The 24,122-nt window shown below is 34.5% G+C and overlaps 2 protein-coding genes across 10 annotated transcripts in view; one reads left to right on the top strand and one right to left on the bottom strand.

Annotated features, from left to right (window-relative positions):
* Positions 1-24,122, bottom strand: part of bru3 (bruno 3) — a 616,612-nt gene that overhangs the window by 335,134 nt on the left and 257,356 nt on the right. The gene's annotated exons all lie outside the window — the stretch shown is intronic.
* LOC128676783 (parkin coregulated gene protein homolog) lies at positions 3,011-9,158 on the top strand. The gene is made up of 5 exons (XM_053757116.1): positions 3,011-3,324; positions 4,376-4,530; positions 5,255-5,426; positions 5,781-5,930; positions 7,960-9,158. The coding sequence occupies exons 1-5, from the start codon at positions 3,189-3,191 to the stop codon at positions 8,118-8,120; spliced, it is 774 nt and encodes a 257-aa protein (XP_053613091.1). The 5' UTR covers positions 3,011-3,188; the 3' UTR covers positions 8,121-9,158.

Raw genomic sequence — 24,122 nt, forward strand, 5'->3', positions numbered from 1 at the left:
CCGCGTACAGTCAACTTCACTTCTGAAGTAAATTTTAGTTCCATAGTAGACCCCCAGTAATTTAAAATTTAATTGCAAGTGGTCTACCATGAAACATAAAACACATAGCACGTCGTTGCTTCCACACGTTCACTCTTTTTTACACGATGATAATTTATGATTGGACATTCATCTTCTCGATTGTGTTATTGTTAAGATTGTGTGTCAGATTTCAGCCAAATGTTGAAAATTTTGAGCGTATATTTTTTATGCTACGAGTATCTTCGAGCTTTGCAGCGTCACATCCTCGAATATAACCGGGAACAGTCTATTCTCCCCAACCGTTACATTTAAAAACGTTTTGAAATCCAAATGGAGTGAAAATACATTTATCGCAACAAGAATATTAATAGTTGGCGACCGAGATCCATCCATAGTGTATAGCATTTTATTTTTAATGGTCGTTGAAGCCAGAATCTGGTTTATGGTTGGAACGTGAGACCGGACTAAGTACTTAGACGCTCGTAACTTTAGTCATACGACTTATGTACACAGCTATCTACAGTTTTATGTTTTGTTATACTGCATGTCATAAAATAAGTTAACTTTTTATTTATCATATAGTCCGCGAGCTTGCTGACTTGACTGTAATGAGACAGACTTAAGTTTTTATGATTCACATAAGCTTTAAAGTAATTGACATAGTAAATACTATGTCGATTTTCTGTTTAAAGTATTATCTCAAATGTGTTGTCTTAACTATTTTCATTGTGATTCAAATTAATAGTTGTTCCCGTCTTCGAATAGGACCACCTATTCAAAACTCCCCTGACTCATGTATACAAGGCGGCTATGTACTTGACAGCTAATTTTCAACAATAGCTTTCCCAAAAAGGGTTACAAACAAGGAAAAACGTTACAAACAAAAGCTTAAACATAATATTGAATTGAAATAGATACAATATTACGCAACGCTCGTGTAACTCGCAGCACGATATAACACTCATAATATTACATAATAAATAAAAAAATAAAACCGAGAACTCCGTGTAAAATGAATGCAGTAACTATATTTTTCACTCTTTCATCAACATTTCCACATATGACATAGTTAAAACTCCAATAACCTATACACTGAATCCGGTGAGCCATTTCACAAAAAACGAATTTTAAATTGTGCCGCAAACGTGCGCCGTGAATGAAAAAGGAACAAGTGTGGTATCGTCCAAAGCCGACAGTTCCGTTCTATGTACGTTCTGTGCACCTTTTTTTGCTGCTACTACCTCGATGTCGTTTAAAGTTGAATATTTGATTTATACTTTTGTCAAAAAGCAAGAATTACGCAACGTTTCACTAACATTTTTCAAACTTTGTTCAACCAGCATATATAGGAGTAAAAAGCATGTGGTCATACCATGTGAACTGTAAGTACGTTATAGCTTTCTGTTCGAGTGATGTTCTGAGTCCTGCTTTTGATGAGTTGACTTTTCTAATTGAAACAAAAAACTTCAATTTTCTTCCAAAATAATTAATGGTAGACTCAATTGAAACATAAAGACAAATGAAAGTCGGATGAAACAAACTGCCATTCTATACGTAGTAAATATATACTTTTTGATTCTACAGCCAAAGAGTTCCATTTTCAAATGTAATAATTACTTTTTAAATATTATTTATGTAATTGGCCAGGATTCTTAGATGCACGAATCTGGTCAAGATGGACAATCAATCATTTTAAAGTGAAATTGCTCCAAAATTAAGATAGAAATATAAAAAAAAATTACAATAGACTTATCTGCAACTCTTTCAGGTTGACTCGAGTAAAGGATTAAAGGGAACTTATTAGGGAACGCGCTTTTAAAAATGATACCTGTTAAGATGAACCAACTTATACCGATAAAAATGTAGAGATAATGTTGATACGTGACGTAAAAATATCACGCGAGACCAAGACTCTTTGGCGGTGCATGTCGTCGACGGCAATATAAAAATTTTCATAATGCGAGTCGCAGCTGATGCAATATTAAATTTTAAATATCGAACGAAGCCAGCCAAGTTTCAATTCGCCGCAAAATTTCATTTAGTGATGTACTTTTATCGAGTATATTTTCGGTGAACGCTTTTTATCATCATCAGCTATTTGTTCTGGCACTAGTTCTGGTAATATATATGGTTTGTTTGACAATGCCCAACTGCTCGTCTTGCCTTCTACAAAGAGAATCGGGATTTTAACCACTTATTGGTCACCAATTACCCATACAAACTCCTGACTATTATTCTTTGATATGATTTTTAAAATTAGATGAAAAAAGTATAATTTTATTTTAAATGATAAATATTGATCACGGACAATAAAATATTTGTTTAAAATTACGCTTCAAAGTATTCAATATCACTTTAGGCATATGCCGCGAAAACCATGGAATGACGATTTCGTTTGTATTGAGGGCACGCATGTATAGTCAATAGCACATAAACCTACAAAAATTCATTGTATACTCGCCGTTATTACCATGCCATACAGGTTCATGAAAGGTAACTTGATGTGCTGTTAACTGTACATCCCTCATGCATTTAAATACATTTTTGATTGAATAGTTATTACTATTCAATCAAAAATGTATTTTTATTTATATTTATTTTCAGTAGAATTTATGAAAAAAACATGAAAAAAACTGAAAAAAAAACTAAAATTTAAAATAATATAAATTACAAGCTCCGCCCAGGGACTTCGCTTCCTGGGAATTTTGGGATAAAAATTACCCAATGTGTTATTACAGGTTATATTCTATCCGTGTACCAAATTTCACAATAATCCGTCCAATAGATTTTACGTGAAAGAGTAAGAAACATACAAATATACATACACACATTCATCCTCACAAACTTTCGCATTTATAACATTCATAACATTCATCAAGCATAATATAATTATTTTTTTTTAATTTTATGTAGTGGCCAGAATTCCCGCCAGTGTGTCCCCGGCGCAACTCCGCCCGAGGCCGTCGCGAGGCGCTGTTGATCAATCGATACCGTCCGGTTGCTTGGCAACGATCAAGTTGCAAAATAAACAATCAGTAGCAAGCCCAGCCGAAAGCAAATTTACTTACTTATTTTATTACTTGTGTCAACATTTTAGATCGTTATTATTGGATTATTTATCCTGTGTATTATGTTTTTTGAGTCCTGTTTGATTTGACATAGGAGAAATGGTTGTTCTACCTCCGTGTACACCTGATCTGTGCGGGAAGGATTTTAGGCATTCTTTGAAAAAACCCAGCCCTAATTATCCTTATGGGGCTAAAACAAGAAAGCTACGGGTCGTACCCGCTTTTACTATACAAGGTGAGGTGTTGTAATAATTCTGTTTTGTCATCTGGATTTAAAATCCGAACTTCGTCTTTATTTTCTTATAGACGTTGCCCGGGGCTTCGCTCCCGTGGGAATTTTGAGATAAAATATAGCCTATAGCAATCTTGGATAATATACCTTTCAAATGGTAAAATAATTTTTGAAATCGGTTTGGTAGTTTCGGAGATTACCCGCCTCAAACATACAAACTCACAAATACTTATCTATAATATTAGTATGGATTACTATCGCGTCCACCAGCTACTGTATTGTAAGATGTAGATTATTAACAGTACTAATCGATGGTACTACTGAAACTATGGGTCCGTACTACTATTTTTTTTTTTCTAGTATTTTACTCTCCTTTTAATAAAAATGAGTATATCAAGATTATTGTTATTATTATAGTTCAATTGACTAGTACCGTTAATGGTACCTACTATTCTGTTGGTGCTATGGGTTTTCTGAACAATGTCCATACACACATTCAGGTTTCTACACCCAGTCCGGACAAGATTATAATGTTATTATTATGTGAAATTTATATATTAAATTGACACAATTTTATTTTACTGTTTTATGTGAAATTTCGGATATGATCATTCTTTCACATCAATACCTACCAACATTAGGTATTTTGTTACATTTATTTTAGACGTAATTATTTCCTGTTTTCATTGTTCAGTCAACAAGTATCTACCTACCTGTTTATTTATTTCCAATACTGGGAAAAATCCTCCCTTTATTTCTAATTAATTTTAGTGAAAAAAAAAAAACAATCTGAAGACCATTCCTAATTAGTTTATAAACAAAACCTTAACAAAATAAGATTATTTCAAACATCGCTTCGTAAATGAAAATGTCTGAAGCAGAGTCTAGACTCTATCACCAAACCTTTCGCCGAAATTGATATTTTTTTTTTTTAATATTTTTCTCCTATTTAGCATACCATGTACTAACGAATTGACATCAATTTACCTTTCCGTAACATTACTGTGAACCAGTGCTATATTAGTAGGATTCAATCATTGCCTTTTTCTTTTAGCAATGCAAAAGAACACCAAAGTGATGCCGCCTCCAAAGAGCGGTGTGTTCGACCCCTTGCCGATAAAACCGACAATGTTCAGAAAGAGTTACCAACGCGGCGAATTCCCCGTATCAATTGAATTCACAAGTTCTGGAAAGAGACTCGCATGGAAGGTAATTCGTGGTTATTATTATTATTTTCCAATGCTTTTCTATGCAGCATAAACTGAGGGAAAAATATAAAGAAAAAAATGATCATTCACTTTATCACGGCAGCTTTGTAGATCTTTGCAATTCTGCCTATAATTAATTTAATTCCGCCGGGAAATAGTGGACAAAGATCGGACACGTGTATCATGCTTTGAAGGTCCTCGCAGAAACATAGATTTTTGATTCTGTGATATAGTTTCCGATGGTATAGCGAGTGCCTAAGGGTGGTGGTGAGAATTAAGCAATATGCCGAAGGTCAAAGTCAAAGCATAGAAGAATAATAGGTTCGACGCTTTTGGACCGAGTTCGACGCCAGAAATCCCAAGTAACAGAATAGTTCTATTACATAAATAAATAATAAATATATGGACAAATAGTGATTGAGTGAGCCCCAAAATAAGTTTAAGACTTGTGTTATGGGATACTAACTCAACGATACTATATTTTATAACATATGCTATAGATCCAAGATGTATCCAAGATGCGTCAATCTGAAAAGATCATAAAGTTAATTCTCCATCTTGGCCTGAGCAAGGGTCGAACCCGGCACCTCCAGTGTAGCAGTCCGGGATGATAACCAGATCAGAGGTCGTAGGTCGTATTCATAAACTTACACCTCTTGAAAGACATATATGTATGTACCTATACAGCGATGAAAAAGAATTTGTTAATATTCTTCCTCTTTTAGGTCCCCATTGAAAAGCTGGATTTCCATCACTATCTACCGATGTTTTTCGACGGCCTTGCCGAAGCGGGTTACCCATTCAACTTCATCGTGGAACACGGGATCGATGACCTGGTCAAGAAGGGGGGTTATAAGATTCTTCCAGTGGTTCCACAGCTCATTATTCCAATTAAAAGTAAGAAAATTATTTGTAATATTACTAGTAAATCCATTTGCTGATTTGAGTTTTCTTAATGGGCTTTTTTGTGGACTTCTATTTAGTTTTACCTACTCTTAGGCAAGTACTCAACTGGTGATCGGTCCTTCCATTCTGGGACAATTTCACTTAGGTCTTTCCTTATTGGGAGCCTAGCTAGGTTTAATTAAGGTATATTATTGAAAACCATAATCATTTCAACTAAACTTCTTTATCTAGTGTGACATAATCTGTTAAAATATATATATATATTTGTTTTTCGTTAAAAATAAGTGATTAATAAATATGTAAGGTGGCGCCAGTGTGCGCGGAGTAATCGCCGTGAATTTTCAGATGCCTTTGCAACGAAACGTCCGTCAGTGCTGTGCCATGCCCTGAGATGTATCCAAATGTTGGTGGCCGGGTGTGACAAGGTTGGCGAGGCGCTCGTGCCGTACTACAGACAGATACTGCCAACCCTCAACCTTTTCAAAGACAGGAACCGTAAGTTAGCTTTGATCTTCTTTTTGCATTATCAGATAAAAGGGTGAAACATCGGAAATTTTATTAGCGCCCATCATAAATTAAAAAAATATATATTTTTCTACCTAGATAACACTGGCACTCAAGCAATTAAAGATTTGTGATCAAATTTATAAGTTAATATCAACGATATTTGCCACCAAATAATTAGTAATGTGTACTTCTAATTAAATTATTCAAATTTCTAACTTTCTAAGAAGAGGTTGGTAAAATCATACGGAAAATCAAAGATCAACCTGTTAAGATTTTTCCCCAAATTTTGTTTGAGGTGAGAAATTCCTATAGTCAATTAGTTAAAACCTCAATGCCTCAATGAAGTAACATTACTCGAAAGGCGACGCGGTGCCAAAACCTTAAACCGCGTAGAATTTCGCGCGGTGTCAAATCGTTGCCTTGTGTTGTTTGACGTGCATGAAATTTGGGCGTCACAAATTGGCGAGGATGCAGATTGGTATACATAGTTGAAAATACTCATCTACCATTTCTATTTTCTAAGAGAAAAGTCTATAGGAAAAATAAATATCTATAGAACTTACTCTCTTTTTAAAAACAAGTCTTTTATTAATTTTGGTAGTGTCTATTGAATTTTATTTTGTAATTGATTTTGATGCTATCTCAGGATATTGAAAAGTTTTGTATGACAAACAACATTTTGTTCCATAAGAACCATAAAAAACAACATTTTGTTCTATATTTTATTTCAACTTCTGTGACTTTGTGATTATTTCACCGTTTGACATTAAATTATATATTCACTATCAGCTAGGTACAATTTTGTTTATAATTCTAAGGTTTTAAGTCATCTTGCACAATTCGTTGGTTTAAATTCATTCTCATGACAAACTGAATATTTGTTTCGACATAACTATTTCACAAGTCAAGACCCGAATATGTGAAAAAGCAAAGCATTCACCACAAGACATAATCTGAGCGAATATCTAACGTGAAGTTTTGAAAAAATCTGGTGTGACGTGTTAGACAAATAGAGAGACAATCTCTCTAGGAACATTGCACCATATTCAAAAGAATAAGTAATGTTATAGCTAGGTATGTAGCTGTACTATCTGGTGCTTATATATTTTTTGACAGGTCTATGTCACGTGTAATTAATCTGCGCGGATGCCTGACAAGTCTATTACGTCGAAAACAATATCTCGTCCGTTGCTTGTCAATTATTTCGGCGTTGCGAGTATGATTGATGAAATCGCCAATGACATGTTAATTTATTTTTCGCCGAACTCAATAGTTCTAAGTTTTATCTTTGTAATTGCCAATTAACGCAGGAAGACGAGTGATTTAATTAGTCTAATTTACAATTATATTATCAGATAAAAGTAATGCAGTGAAAATATTTTTCTCAAAAAAAATTTTACAGAACAAAAATATTATTTGTTCATAAATTTAGTTCAATCAAACGTAAGTTGTACCTACTTTGAAATCAACAATGTCTATACGCATATATTATAAGGTTTGAAATAACCTGGTGAATGGTATTAAATTCAAATAACAAATATCGATCTTTGTATTGAGTAAATTCGAATAGGTATGTGTCGATTCGGTTTTTCATTCACATCGCTCACCTCGTTCATTGACACTATATAATTATCTTGTTCACTACCATTTACACTGCGTTAGGTGTCAGACGTATTCGTACAAGATTTTCAATCAAAATAAAAGGAAATCATTTAAAAATCCTAACCTACTTAATACGTGTATATATACATATTAAGTAGTATAGGATACTGAAACCATTTCACATTTAACAAACATATATATGTTTGTTACTCTTTCACGCTTTGTACTGGACGGATTGTTATGAAATTTGGTACACGTAGGGTAACACATAGGGTACTTTTTATCCCGTAATTCATACGGGAGCGATTCCCCAGGGCGCAGCTAGTTAATAATAATTATATCAATTTCTGTACCTATTTTATTTTATAGTTTGATTACCAAACATGAGCATTTAACTAATATTTTTCTGTCACAGGTAACATGGGCTCCGGAATCGATCACACGACGACCAGAGGCGAAAACGTAGCCGACCTCATTGAAGACACTCTTCAGATACTCGAGCGACATGGTGGACCTGACGCCTTCATCAACATTAAGTACATGATACCTACCTACGAATCGTGTGTACAGAACTAGTCCGAACTGGTTTTTGACTTTAAATCAACCGTCGATAAAGGGCATATTGACGTAGCATGAAATTAATAATATTAACATTGTCCTTATTATTATAATATGCGATTTTTACAATTTAATAACTTTGTACATCAAATAATATAAGGCACAGGGCAAAGACTTATGAATAACTCGCAGATAGGATATGGTATCAGATAACTTTGCACATGTGTTTGATTATTAATCTCTTAATTAATACATTTTAATTCTTTTTACACTATAATCAAGTGTCTACATATTTTTTATTAGCTAAATGTTTTTTATTAAATCTCCAACTTCTATACAAATGACGGTATTTGTAGAAAGTGTCAGCCGCGAGTTGACAATTTGAATATGATTATTATGTAGGTGTGTAACAAAAAATCAACCACATTCTGTAACATCAACGTGAATAGGTTTAAAAATGTTTACATGCTTCACACATTTTTTTTTATTGTTTTTTTTATGTAGTATGAATTAAAAAGACAGCAAACCTATTTCCATCACTAATTTTTCTTTTACTGTATTTTTATTATTAAAATAGATAGTCATGTCGTACTGCTGGAAATAAAACGAACAACTTGACAGCTATTATATTTTTTTTTGTAAATCGAACGAATAATCGACAGCACAAACGTGTGGCAAAGACAAAGTGTTACACAAACCACGAATGAATTTGAATGCCTTCGCGTATTCCAATCGTGTTTTTAATCGATTCCATTTAGCTAAATGCGTACTCGATTTATCAAGCGATTTGTCTTTGTTTAATACTCATTCGAGTATTTTTACTGCACTTATAACTTAGTAACCTAACATTAGTATGGCTAGTTAGTAGCACATGTCATGTTAAATTTTGTTAACTTATTAAATTATTTATTTGTGATATTATAATAGTTATTATACATCAATATAGATGAATTAAGATAATTTATTTGCATGTTATACGATATTATATTCATTATCTTTAGAACTATTGAGTTTTTATACTGCTATGCAATAAATTTTGTGTGATTAAATTACTAATACATTGTTTTATTATATACCTTAACTACTCCAGTATGAATTTGATAAAATAAAAAATCCCATGTTACTTGTTAGCATGCACCTTAACGGCTTCTTTGTTACATGTTTCTGTCCCTTTTCAACTCTTAAAGATAAGAAAATTTATTATCGAAAGTTAAAAAAATAATGCAGGACTATGTACTTAGGTACAGAGTTGCCTACGTCTCTAAAATTGCTTTTAGCTTTCACTTTAAAGCAGTTAAGGTGCAATAACATGGGATGTTTTTCTTTTGTTTTTCTTTTAACGAATTAAGTAATATTGAAAACAGTTGTAAAAATTAACAATATTATTATAGGTAGTAAGATTAGATAAAATCAAATAGTAGATTTGATCAATAAGCCCGGGTGGTAGAATTTGGGCACTGCTCCGTCGTCATCCGTTGCGTTGACTTCCATCGACGTATTGTATGGTGCGTCGACGTTCGTCGAAGCACGTCAATATCAATATATATATATATTTTTATTTTATTTCACATATAAAGAACAAATATATATAGTACATAATATAAGAACACTGACAAAAACCACAGAGGTTTGTCCACAGTGAGCATCAACGTCAGCAGTAGTATAAAATATTTTGTATTAATCACTTAACAGTAATATAGGAACCACGTACGTAGACCATTTTAAACAAAACAATTACCTAGTAGTAAGTTGCAATCTAACACAATTGTTCGATAAAGTAGGACTTAAGTTTATTTTTAATATTTACTTATATATGTAAAACAATACAATACTTAAATATTTAAAACAATGCGTCTACGCAGAGGACGCCATCCCTAAGCTACTTATCAATCAAATTTTACCATAACAAGACCATAAAGCGATGTGCCTATTCCCGTATATCAATATCTATACCAAGCTAGTTATAATTATGAGCAATATTCAGATGGCAATCTTGTAAGCCGTTGTACAAGGGCGCAATATGTCGGCAGTGCATCCAATCTTCATCTTAAATGTCAATTATGCAAGTGCCTTGCAGGCCAACATGCAAATTTAAGCATGTCATATGATCTTCTTGGCGTTGTCGAGGCCATGGACTTAGTAAGTACTCCGAAGTACTTACTAAATCGATGGTCGAAGCAATACGATTTGTGATTTTTGTTGTATCTTGATCATTTATTAAAAAATACTAAATATACTAAAATACTAATACTATAGGTGTTCAAAAATACCTGTGGTAACTGTAATATCCATAATAATATTATAATTGCAAAAAGCAGTATGTCTATCTGTCTGTCTATTCCATATGTACGCAAAATCTACTCGACAGATTGTAATAAAATTTGGTACATGGTAGAAAATAACTGGAACGGTTTTTACTAGCTTGGCTTCTAGTGGCTTCGCTCCCGTGGGATTTATAATAAAGCTAAAACAAATTTGCTTAACGTTAGTTATTATAGAAAATGTAATGACGAATGTGTTCTAATAAGCAAATATACGTATTTGTTTCATAATATGAAGAATGAACATAATATGAATTTGTTTTAGCTTATATAAATCCCACGGGAGCGAAGCCACGGGGCGTTTTCAATATCGTTTTAAATATGTCGTAAATATATTGGGTACAGGTAATTGGGTACGGGTATTGGGTAAGGTAAATATATTTATGACATCTACTTATTTTATTTAAAAGCGATTCTCGTATTAAACACTTAAAAATGTCCCCTTATAAGAAACGAAAATCGCAAAACAAACCCAAAACTTCTCAAGAATCAAACTCAGCACAGAGAAACAAAATGCTCTTTATAAATATTAATACAAATTGAGCCAACGGCTTAGGGTACATTTATCAACCGTTCGCAGTCTCCGTGTGGATCCAGGGAGACACCTTTTTGGACGCCCAACATTTATAACACCAGATATAGCTGGAAAATATGACCGGGCATTAAATCTGAAAACTTGGTAGTATATACCTCAGCGTAATTTTGTTACTCCGTCTCTTTCACGTAAAGCCACTCTCCCGAATTAATTTATAGTTATTTACTACCTACTATAGCTATTTGCTCGCAGCTTGCGGTAGCGTATGTTTGGCTTTGTGTCATTAACTATATTCCGAATTTCTTCAAAATCACCCCAACTACCCGGAGCATGATTGCCCAGACACGAAAGCATGACAGAAAGACATACGACACACATAGCGTGATGCACTTCTGTTAATTCCGCTGCTTCTTAACAATATCTCCATTTGAGGAGATCCGTAATTTGGTCGTAGTGCATTTACCGAGATTCACAATTGACATTATCAAGGAGGATATTATGCGTGCCAATATAGTCTGTTGTCTGTTCACTGGTTGCCGAAGACCGTGTGAAGTGAAGAAAGAATATTAGGAAAGTGAACTCTAAGGTTTCGACGCTTAATGCAACAAACCGGGAGAACGCCCAGATGAGAGACAGAGAGAGAAAATAATGGAATTTGGATTTTTTCCTAGTTACCTGTCTGTAAAAGCATGACATTATAACGCCTACAAAAGCAATTTCATTACGGCAAAGTAATTTTAATATTTACAAGCTACTTTCAATTATAATTAATGAACACATATTCATTTCAATTTATACCATGACCGAGTATACGTGTGTAATTTATAATATAATAAAATATGACGAACAAAATAGCGCCAAGGATTCAAAATTTTCTTGTCAATTCTAATCAAGAAAATAGATGTTTGTCTAAAAAAGTCATTTATTTCTTCAAAATCATACATTTCTATTTAGGTTTAGATTTGGGATTCATCAGGTTAAAATCATTAACAGCAACAATTATTCTGAAAACAGCCAATGTGATTCGTTGCATTACTGTATTTGGTTCATTTGTGAATTTTGTAGTTAAAATGAATAATGATTATTTAAAAGTTTGGAATATGTGTATTGAAATCGAGTATGTTCTGTGCGTCTTGGTGTTAACTTTTAACAAGTCTCATAAATCATTCTACGACCTCCAAAACGATTTGCTTGCGATCGACATTGAAACTAGATGTGACAAACATTGCAATAACTTGGAATTTCATATTGTGTTTTGGCCATCCTTTGTTATAGTTCAAAGAATTATAATGTCATATTTATTTTGTTACATTAGCAATTCTGAGTATTTACAAGTAACATACAATGTTATTTTATACATCCCACCATTTATGAACAATGATGTTTTATTGATTATCTACATGTTTATGTTTTATACCGTGAGTTGCCGGGTTGTAAATCTTAGTGGTTTAATCCAAAATAGTAGAATTGATATTGTAACTAGTCAAAACATTTATAAATCTATGATTGACTCCACTGAAATGGCCATGGGAACTTTTGAAAAAATTGTAAGTAGTATTTTATATTTCCCGTGCAGGTCTGGGAGCAGAATAAAAACATGTAATCTACTAGTTGCTTTGCTTTCCACTCAGATTAGAAAAGTCAATCAAGGAAAAGGGAAGAAAATACTAATAATAATAATTTTTCTAATATGTAGACTTAATTTCTGGTAGATATATAGCCGTTGAATTATATTTTTTTATTTTTCAGTTCATCATCTGTCTGCTATGCAACACACCTCAAGTTATGATTTTGATTTATGGAATAATAGCTCTTATTCAATATAAAGATATTGCTGGCTATTCAGTAAGCATTTTTCTTTGAACATCTTTTATGAAATTCTTTGAGCCGCTTCGAGCATGTATTATAGGTAAAACTTACTTAACTTTAATCGAAGTGTATCATCTACTAACTAGATGTCGCCTTGGTCAGCGAAATATTGCAGCAATGCGTAGATGTAAACCCAATTTGACAACAATGGAGCATCTTAAGAGAGACTTGAGTCCAAGCAGTGGACTGCTGTTGGATGTGTGACTGCGCATGATGATAATGAACTACACAAACATCTTGATATTTCACAGACGCCCGAATACTACCTAGCTGTTATTTTCATGATAACTCAAGCATTGCCACTACTATTCATGCCATCATATTCCGCTGGCAAATTGCTGTCTCACGTTGAAAATTTGAAGCTTATTCTCGAGAATCTTTTGCTACATGAAACAGGTAAATGATTTATTTATTTTATTAAATATATTTCTGCAAAAAATATTGAAACGCGGTGTCTGTTCCTTCGTTAATCGACTCTGGCGTCGAATTTGTGTGGACTTTGCCGATGCTAAATCATTATTCGTGGAAAAGAAACAAAAGAAAAAGATGTTTCATCGATATCACAACAGAACAGAATTATTATACAAGATTTTAAAACCTGGGTATAATTGTGTATCAAAAAGGTATCCACTCAGCATAATGTTGCAGTAAGAACCACAACGCTGGTCTTCCGAGGCGTTATACAGGTCTGTGATTATACAGTTGGAGAAGCACGAAGAGTAGCTCATTAGATAGGACATAGTCTGGGGAGGTGATAGGAGGAAATTAATAAATGAATATCCTTGTAAACAAAATAAAATAATAATAATAAAGAAACTAATAAACAATGAAAAAGTAATTGATTTGCTAAAAGAAAATGAATCAATATATTGTATATGGATGGACAAGTCAGCCCTTCTTCGATTGCTGTGCCCGTAAGGGTCCTTAATTGTCTCTATTTATTATATATAAGAAAGATCTGTTACTTACATTAAGGATGCAAATAAAGAATTGAGTATTTAGAGTATAGAGTATTGAGTCAACAATGTGCTTTAACCCCCATCCCTCCATATTCTGTTTGCTTAATGTATAATTATTTATTCACCCATACTGATTTCAGACGCTGTTAGGTGCAGAGATATCAAACTTTTCATCCAGTACATTGAAGCTAGGCCCTTCAAGTTCACCATCTGCAAGATCATCTCCATAGATTGGTCTTTTCCAGTTCTCGTCATCAACTTTTACATCACATACTTGATTGTAGCCATACAGTTCACACAGCTTTATTAAAACGTCGCTATATCTCTTAGTCAAAATCATATTTTTTATTTGCATAACTTTTTCATAGTAAAAACAAAATTTTAGATAGGAAACAAGTTACAGAATGTGCAGTGAATGATTCTCGTGTAGATGCAGTTTATTGTCATTTCTTTGAAATAGATTTTTGTCTGTCATTCTTCTTTGCGTGCCGATCTACAACGTTGTATTGAATGCTAAATATATTCTACGTATCGTTTGTCATTTCTTTATTAGTTACACATGTATAAGCAACAAAACCTGAAAAAATAAATATGCTCGCACAATGAGCAGTTCAGGTGAGATAGAGAGAGAGAGAAGGCAGAATGTCGCTTCAACATTCTATAGCTCTAGGTAGAAATAACTTCAGACTCGCATAATTTATCTTGGGAGCAATCAGAGCGGTAATTTCCCTGCTTCAAAACTATTTTAGTTACGTCCAGTCCAAACTTTCATTGTTGCTCAAATGAGTTTCTTTTTGTTGTTCGTAAAGATAAGTTGTTTTTTGTCAGTCTTTTGTCTATCTCTAAAGATAATATCATATTATCATATGATTAAGATTCAGACTGACATAATGATTAGGCTCTCTAAGTTCTTTTTTAATAAATATGATTCATTTCGCATATTCTAAATATGGTGGTACTTTTCGGTAAAACTAATGATAATAATTACATATACAAAAATTATAAACAAATAATATTATACATTATTTCAAGTAAAAAGTCACATAAGTAACAAAAACTATTAAAAAGTATAGCTGATACTTTTTTTACCTTAGCACATGAGTTCTGATATTAATAATAACCACGAGTAACATTCACCGTATCACGTCTGATTTAATACTAGTAATGTCACACTTAATATTAATTTACCGCAGCTCAGATTTATAGCTGAATTATGTCAAAGGCTATCTATTAATGAAGAGTAAATAAATATTTCTCTTTTAAAAAAAAATCCACGCTTGAAGTGACTATATGAGACTTATAACTCAAGGAATCTACTAATATCCCTGTCTTTTTTGTGATTCAATCCTAGACTCGTCTAATGAGGACATAATGATGAGAAATATCTTTACCTCCCCTTGATATTAATCGCTGCAATTTTTCAGAAAGCATTCATTGCACTGGCTTTAGTGCTTTTCGCTGTTCAGGGACTTGGTACTTTGGTTTTTAATCTTACAGCTATAATCTCTACATAATAAAGGAAGTTTAACTACATGTGATGATCTCCGTAGCGTAGTGCTCACAACACTCGTTCGCTATAAGAAGGTCCTGGGTTCGATGAACCCAGGACAATTATATGAAATATATGTAATTTGTCGCTCAATTAAGGTAGCGTATGATAAACGTGAATTGTGAAGAAAATAGAAGTACACGAAACATCAATTAATATAAAACAATGAATTATTTAAATAAGTATACTTTATTACTCGCACAACAAGTACATAAACAAAATAATAAAATAAAAATCATATATAAATACTAATATAAAAAATTATAACACTCAAATATCTGAAGCCTGTTCATAGTGTCCCTTCAGCTGGGATTTAAAAGAAGCAAGTGAAGGAGTCACCTCAATTTTACCTTCTTTTGTATTTGCGATTATATATCTTTGTCTGCAGTTCTGTTTTAGTGTTTAGTGTGAGATATTCAGTGTGTTACATAGTTGGTTAAAACGGGTGAGCTGAGGAGGTCACTAGATAAGGCCATAAGTATCTGAGCATTTTTCTTGCTTTGAAAAATACAGTGATGCACAAACGGTATACGCAGAGTTACTGGTATCTAATGCATAACCTTCCAAAGGCGCATAAGGTGCATAGAGACTAACGTCTTTTGTTCTACGACTTTTGCCTAAACGTAATAAATACAAAAATTCTCCTTTTTTAGTTTAAAATGTCGTTTCCATAAAACGTTACCTCTATGTTCGATTCCACTACATAACGTTATAACGTTACTGTACTGTCTCGTGTTGCTTGGTTAGGATTTGTAGAATCGCAAATTAGATTATTATTTTTTATGTGAAGAAAAAAACTACGAATCCCGAAAAGTCGATGAATAAAAGTTGCTTGTTTTGATGTACCCAAGTAGTCTTTAGGAGGTTTTGCGTTTGATACCAGTAACCCTTTATAACAGTATTGTATAGAGTAGTTTAGCAATACATTGTATTATTTCGGTACGGAACCCTAGAACGGAATCCAGGCTTAACAAGCAACAATAAAGGTTAGTGCAACTAAAATAAATTGCGCCTGAGAGCATCCCGCAGTCGGTGTAGGTATCTGCCACTTATAGCGGCTGCATGTTACACCGAACAACCCGATTTTGTTTGATGAAATGAAACATGTAGCGCAACACGTATGACACGTGTAGCGCGAACGTGAAAGGTAATTCAAATAAAAGAATCGAAAATGTTTATTTAAATTTATGACGATAATAATAATAATAATCACCGGTGCTTGTAAAGCAGTTGCCCAATCTAATTACAAGCACCGGCATGATCAGGTTGGTTGTGTAATCCACCAATATCTCGCGCATAAATGCCAATTCGTTTCACTGATGACACCTTATTATATTATTATAAATACATCCCAAATCCCGTACTAGAAAATAATGACTACAAAATTTACTGGGACAGAACAATAATAACCGACAAAACAATCTACTTCAACAGACCTGACATAACAGCACATGACAAGATAAATAAAGTAGTATACCTAATAGACCATTCCGAATACCCATAACTTACAAAACACTATATCCGACAAACTAAGCAAATACCAGGACCTAGCCATCGAAATTAAAACCCAATGGAAGGTTCAAATTGTCCATATTATCCCAATAGTATCATCGTCTAACGGAGTTATACCAATATCCTTAAAACACAGCCTTGCTACACTTGAAATGCCATCACATATACCTTGTTACAGAAGGCCGTCATTCTCAACACCTGCCGCATTACTCGAAAATTCTTAAGTTCGTCTAAACTATCTTCCACTATTTGTATTCAAACAAATACATGATATTAGTCATCATTTATTGACATCAAAAAAATTACTTAACTGCCGATTTCTATAGCGCTTGTTATTATATTATAGGTACAGTAGTGTGCAGAAAAAGACTAATGAAGGATAATGAATGACGAACATTATTATTTAATTTTTTTTTTATAAAAGTAACAGATATGCCGAAAACTATTTTAATAAATATTTTTGCTATAAGTATAATGTTTCGTCGAATTATATAGCTATCTAACGTTTTAAAAATGTCCTTTCTTCTATTCTTCCTGTTTTAGTATTTGCTAATAAATTAACTATGTCTTTTTATAGTGACATAATAAATTCAGATATTAAATAAATCTAAGTACAATCCTGGAGAGGAGAAATGGCTGGACTGGAAGAATTTAGTCAGTCACAATTTGGGGAAGAAAGCTCGAGACTGAGAGTATTTGGGGATGCTTACGTCTAAAGATAAAATACATTATTTCAGATTTAATTCACTGCTGAATACTTCTGTTCGGTTCGGTGTAACTGGCAGCCGGTTTTAGACAATTTTACAGCATCGCCTAGACAAATTTTGCCGAGATAAGAAAGAAACAGTGTCGCGTGCTGGCTTGCCACTAATACGGATTAGACTGATGCGGACGTTGACCCCAGTTTGGGATTCTTCGCTTTAATCCCACTAACGCCTAGTTACACGAAACCGTTTAAAACTGCAATGTCGTTTACTATGTTCTATCGTGCATTATTTAGTTAAACAGTTATTACAAAATCATATTTTTTTTTTATTTATTTTACTTAATAGCAAAAACATGTAACGTCGACTAGACCAGTCAACCAACAGATCAATCAGAGAAAAGGGAAACTTATTGTTTAGCTGAACTTTGACGAGCTCGGTAGCGCAGTGGTAAAGTGAACCGAGAGGTCCCGGGTTCGATCCCCGGTCAAACCATGATGGAAAATGATATTTTTCTGATTGGCCTGGGTCTTGGATGTTTATCTATATAATATGTATTTGTTATAAAATATAGTATCGTTGAGTTAGTATCCCATAACACAAGTCACAAACTTACTTTTTTGACGACCTCGGTGGCGCAGCGGTAAAGTTCTTGCCACTGAACCGAGAGGTCCCGGGTTCGATCCCCGGTCGGGTCATGATGGAAAATGATCTTTTTCTGATTGGCCCGGGTCTTGGATGTCTATTTATATATGTATCTATTTATAAAATATAGTATCGTTGAGTTAGTATCCCATAACACAAGTCTCGAACTTACTTTGGGGCTAGCTCAATCTGTGTGATTTGTCCTAATATATTTATTTGTCCTAATATATTTATATATTTATTTATTTACTTTGGGGCTAGGTCAATCTGTGTGATTTGTCCTAATATATTTTAATATATTTTATTTTATTCAATAATGTATTTAGAACTACGATTTTATACGATTTTACGAGAAAACACTCAGATAAGAGAGAGAGAGAGAGAGGGAGATTTCTTTTTACTCCTTTGTCCTAATATATTTATTTATATTTATTTATTTAAAGGAAAATAATGGCAAAGACTTTCCAATTAGCGACTTATTGTTGTACAGTCAACAGCACATCAAGTTACCCTGCATGAACCTCTTTGGCGCGGTAATAGCGGCGAATTTGCAATGGATTAGAGTAGGTTGATGGTAGGTTAACTGTACAACAATCGTGCTTTAACTAAGCAAAATGTATTTTCTACAAAATCGGCTGAAAGTTGAAAAAGACACAAATAAAACAATGAACCTCTCATACGTTAAAACTGTATGTATCTCATACGATAATATAGGACTAAAGGAAGACAAAACATATTTTTTTAATTTTTGTCCGTTTGTCTGTCTATCTTTCCCACTGTCTGTATGTTTGTTCGCGCATCACGCTAAAAGTACTGGATGAAATTTAACACGATTTTTAGATTTGTATAACGGATTGTCTAACCTAAAATCTGATATAGGTTTCATAGCGATACGTTTCTTAGAACACGAGATATTGACAAAAATAATTTAAGAGCACGTATTAAACTCGGCCGAAGCCACGGGCAAAAACTAGTCATTAATACAAACTGAACGTCCATTCTAGAGTATACCATCATAATAATTACGTCTGGCCTTCCCATATACAGGGGGGTTGTTACAAACAATGCGACAATTAATATCGCACCGGCGACCGACCGTGCAACTGACAGCAAATCGATAGTATATTGATGCGCCGTGGACATTACTTTGATAAACCCGGCGTTCTAGGTGAACGACGCAACGCTGGATGATGCGACGTGACGCTGTGTTATGCGTGACAACATAGGCCGTAAGTAAATCTTCTTCCACTGGGTTCTTTAACAAGCACACAAAGTTTTATCAAACTCGGTCTAGCGGTTTAGCCGTGAAACCAGAACAGACAGACAGACATACTTTCGCAGATTAAGTATAATATTAATATGGATTTTGGCGCATCGCACCGCATCGCACGCCTTGTTTAAAATTGTCACTCCGTGCACAGGTGAAAAGCAATTTCGTTTAAAGGGCCAAACAAGCACGGATTCGATACATCGATGGCGATGTTGAATGAATATCGATATCTATTATTTTTTGTACAGTATATATATTATATATAGTATTATGATGTGTTTTCATACGGACATAATTTTGTGTACATGAGACACGAGAGCGCTATAGACGAAGTGTTAACATGTTCCATAAACAATGTCTTGCTTGTGTATGTGTTTTTGTTGAATGTCTTCAACATTTTTTGGCTTTACGAGACGACTAAAGGACTAATAGGCAACCATATCATTCCCAAAGAGGGTTGACGATAGGCAGGCGGTAATACAATCACTTTTATAACCGCCTGCCTATCGCCAACCCCCTTTGAGAATGCTATGGATGCTATGCTAAAGATTCGCCTGTGAAGCCGAATCTTTAAAATTTTGTATGGGACCTTTGGTGCGCGAGTTCAACTCGCACTTGACCGGTTTTATTATTCTCAGAATCTAAATTATACTTATTTAAATTTTGAAAACCTTGTTAATATACTAAGCTTGTTGTATTCTAAGAGGTAACTTATAACTACACAATTCAATTATTTCTCACCTGAAAACCGGTGCTCTAAACGGAACCATTAGATGGGATTCAAACCGGTGCTATTCTAATTTGTGCGCAGAAAGGTAACAGCCAATTTTTGTGACATTTCTATAACGATGAAACGCATTGATCCGTGTACACAGGAGTGCATTACTTGTTAGAGTGCCCTTTGGAGCGTGACAGTTATGAACTTCCGGAAATTGCAGAAGTTACAGTTATTTTTCTATAGAATAACTGTATTTCCAGTTTTCCATCTGACTCTGACTCGTCCACAACTTTTATACATTTATAGCCGACGTGCTCGTGTGTATAGTCACTTTTGGATGATGGACAATGAATAACTATTTCGGCGAATCGGACGCCGCCGCTGACCTTGGACACTCTCATTTTACGATTGCATTAAAGGCTGTAACGCTGAAATGCCCAGGCCAGCGTGAAAATTACGCCTTAAAATTTATAAAATTGGGTTGATATTTTACAACCGGCTGCCTGCCTGTCGTCAACCCCCATTGGGAATGCTATTGTTGCATATCAGCTGCCTAGGCACCCTTAGTCACCTCGTACGACATCCAGGGGAGTATATGGAGTGGTCCTATTCTAGGGGGGAACCACGCGCCGTTGACTATCGCTAGTATCAGTAGCTCAGAATGAAGTGGCGCTGTTCTCCGCATTTCCTACTTCGATAGCCGTGATCACGAGTCATTAACTACATGTTTCAAATTACATGAAAAATCAACTAGGTGACGAGACAGACAAACTGACCGACAAGTTTTCGCATTTTTTAAAGTAAGTTATGGAATTTCAAAGTCAACAATCGATATGAATAATTATCGTTTCTTGTCAACACTACGGTCAACCCCGCAGAGATGAGAATAATTTACTATATTTAGATGATATCATAACATTCTCTGATACAAGTGTAGGTATCCTCTATTTGATATTTTTTTGCTCGCTAGGATAGTTAAAGGCCTTTGAGAATCGTCTGCTCGCTGGGGCAGAAACCTAGACACGACATCTGGGCGTTCACATACAAACATACAAATATCTATACTGACATTGGTAGTCATTAGTGCAAACAGAGATCACACACTCATAGATGAGATTATGTCGCGCATACTTCTATCGATACACATTTTATTAATAAGAAAGCCTGTCTGTCCGTCTGTTAGGTCACTTTTACCTATAAACTGCTTGACGTATTTAGGTGAAATGTGGTATAAATTTCTCTGTCTCTCTTGGCATTTTTTATACTCGTATTCTTTAAATGCACGAAATCAATTCAATATTTTTAGTACAAAATTCGCAACAAGTAGTTCAATGCATCTTATCATTTGACCTGCTCCAAGCGTTCCAGCCTTATTTAGCTGCGTATTTTCATACTAGCAAATCAATATTGCAAGACCAAGGTCATTGCACACCCACTGACCTGAATCCAGGTAGCCAATCAGCGCTGGCGACTGTCAATTGGTTGATATAGTTAACCAATGGTGGGCCTAGGCGTGGCGTGGCACTGAGCCAAGCCGGTGCATCTTCGCACTTGTTGATTTTAATGTGGGCCGCGCCAATGTTACTAGGCGTTTCTTGATTTATTTTGAAATTTCTTTTGTCCGCGGCTTCACCTACGTATATCCGACGGGAACAGTTATTTTCCCGGGACCCTATATACTTCGCCATATATCAAACTGCATGTAGGTATGTACAATTCCAAGATTGGTTAAGATAAAGCATGAAGAGGTAACAAACAAACTTCATTAAAAAACAAAACGTGCGACTTTACTCGACGTAAGTAACTGCGCACAGGCCAGAAATATAATCAAACAAACAACATTAAATAGAAACTGGTAATTTAATACCAACCATCCTATTGGGATTCGAAGATTGCAAAAAGATTTCACCAATTTAATTTTAAAAGTAATAGGAAACTCGATGCCCTACAAAATCGACATCAATGAGAGTTGGATTTCTACCTTTTATTACAACAACAACAACCTTTTATTACGACAACTATGTAGTGCTGTTGACTGTACAGTCAACAGCACTACATAGGACCTATATTCATTGCAAACTCGCCCCTATCATTGCGGTATAAAGATTCAGGTATGATAACTTGACATGCCTTCGACTGTACTAAAAACAAGTCTGCTATCAATTTAATAAAATACGGTATAAATGTAAAACGGTGCATAAAAAATTACGACGTTTTTAAATGATTTCAAATAGACTACCGCCATGCCATCTAGCGGTTGCCGTATTACACATAAGTCAACTAAAATAGTAGAATTTGTGTGCAAGTTTCTTTATGGTAATTAGAGCTAGGCCTTTGCTACGTTGCGACGTCGAAGCACGTTGCGGCTCCGTTGTTTTCCTTGGATTTAGATACTGCAACATGTTGAGTCGTCGTAACGGAACGGGACTAAGCAATGGGGCATGGCTCTAACTTCTACTTGTATTGTCTTTGACGACCTCGGTGGCGCAGTGGTAAAGTACTTGCCTCTGAACCGAGAGGTCCCAGGTTCGATCACTGTCGGGTCATGATGGAAAATGATCTTTTTCTGATTGGCCCGGGTCTTGGATGTTTATCTATATACGTATTTGTTATAAAATATGGTATCGTTGAGTTAGTGTCCCATAACACAAGTCTCGAACTTACTTCGGGGCTAGCTCAATCTGTGTGAATAAATAAATATATGAGGACAAACCTCATATATTTATTTATTTGTAAAAAATATTATTCAAGTCCATTTAAAATAATCCATGTCCATATTTCACAACAAGTTCATAGCATCCATAGATCAAACTCATAAATCTCCCATCAAACTTGCTAATCCCACACATTGTATAGTTATTTATATATGTATGATGCTGATGACGTGGTATTGTGGTAGCATAATCATATCTACGGCTCATTAATAACGGGGCACAATCCAACGGTAATGAATGGTTTATGATATATTGTGATACGTGTGTACACAATCTCGTCTCAAATATTTAATGGGCTGACTACCAAGGAGCTCGCGAGCGAAGTGGAGGAAAAAAATTGGAAAGGGGACCCTGAGTTCCAACGCTGAATAACTAAGGAATCGGGAAAGGCTATCATTAGTGTTTATTAAATTGTACCATACACAGTAATCAATGTAATTATTCTATTTTATAAATAAGTAAAGTACTGCTACAATGTTAATTTTATAATTGTTTAATTTAAAAAAATATATTCTTTATTTTAAAAAAAATGTGCGACACAAATGAAATGCTACACGCCGCATTCAAACAGTTGTGAAATTCATCCGAAAACGCTCTGGTGAGAGATATTCTATCTAATTATAATATACTAGCTTCGCCCCGGGACTTCACTCCCGTGGAATTTTCGTGAATAAAGATACCCTATTTGTTATTCCAGGTTATATTCTACTTGTGTACCAAATTTCATAACAATCCGTCCAGTAGATTTTGCGTGAAAGAGTAACAAATAAACATACATACATACACACATCCTCACAAACTTTCGCTTTTATAATATTAGTAGGAAGTTTGACATTGGCTAAAGAAAACCACACAATAAAAAGCACGAACACACAAACAACGAAATCGCAAACTACCTACACGTTACAAAGCTACAAGCTACAATTAACGCGCCGGGTCAATCGACTAGCGTACCCAGTTTACTTACACATGTTCGTGACAGAAACCAAAACTTACCTGAAAAGAAATTAAAAACACAGTTTAGTTAAAATTATATGATAATATTAATCGTATTTTACTAATATAATAAATGCTAAAGTAAGTTTCTTTGTTTGTTAGTTATCTCTTCGCGCTCTATCTACTGAAGTAATCTTGCATACATGTAGTTTGAAGTATGGAGACGGACCTTTCATCCCGTAAAATAACTGTTCCCCAGCGTGCATGCGAAGCCGCGAGCAACAGCTA

Source organism: Plodia interpunctella, chromosome 16, assembly GCF_027563975.2.
Source record: "Plodia interpunctella isolate USDA-ARS_2022_Savannah chromosome 16, ilPloInte3.2, whole genome shotgun sequence".
Taxonomy (NCBI): domain Eukaryota; kingdom Metazoa; phylum Arthropoda; class Insecta; order Lepidoptera; family Pyralidae; genus Plodia; species Plodia interpunctella.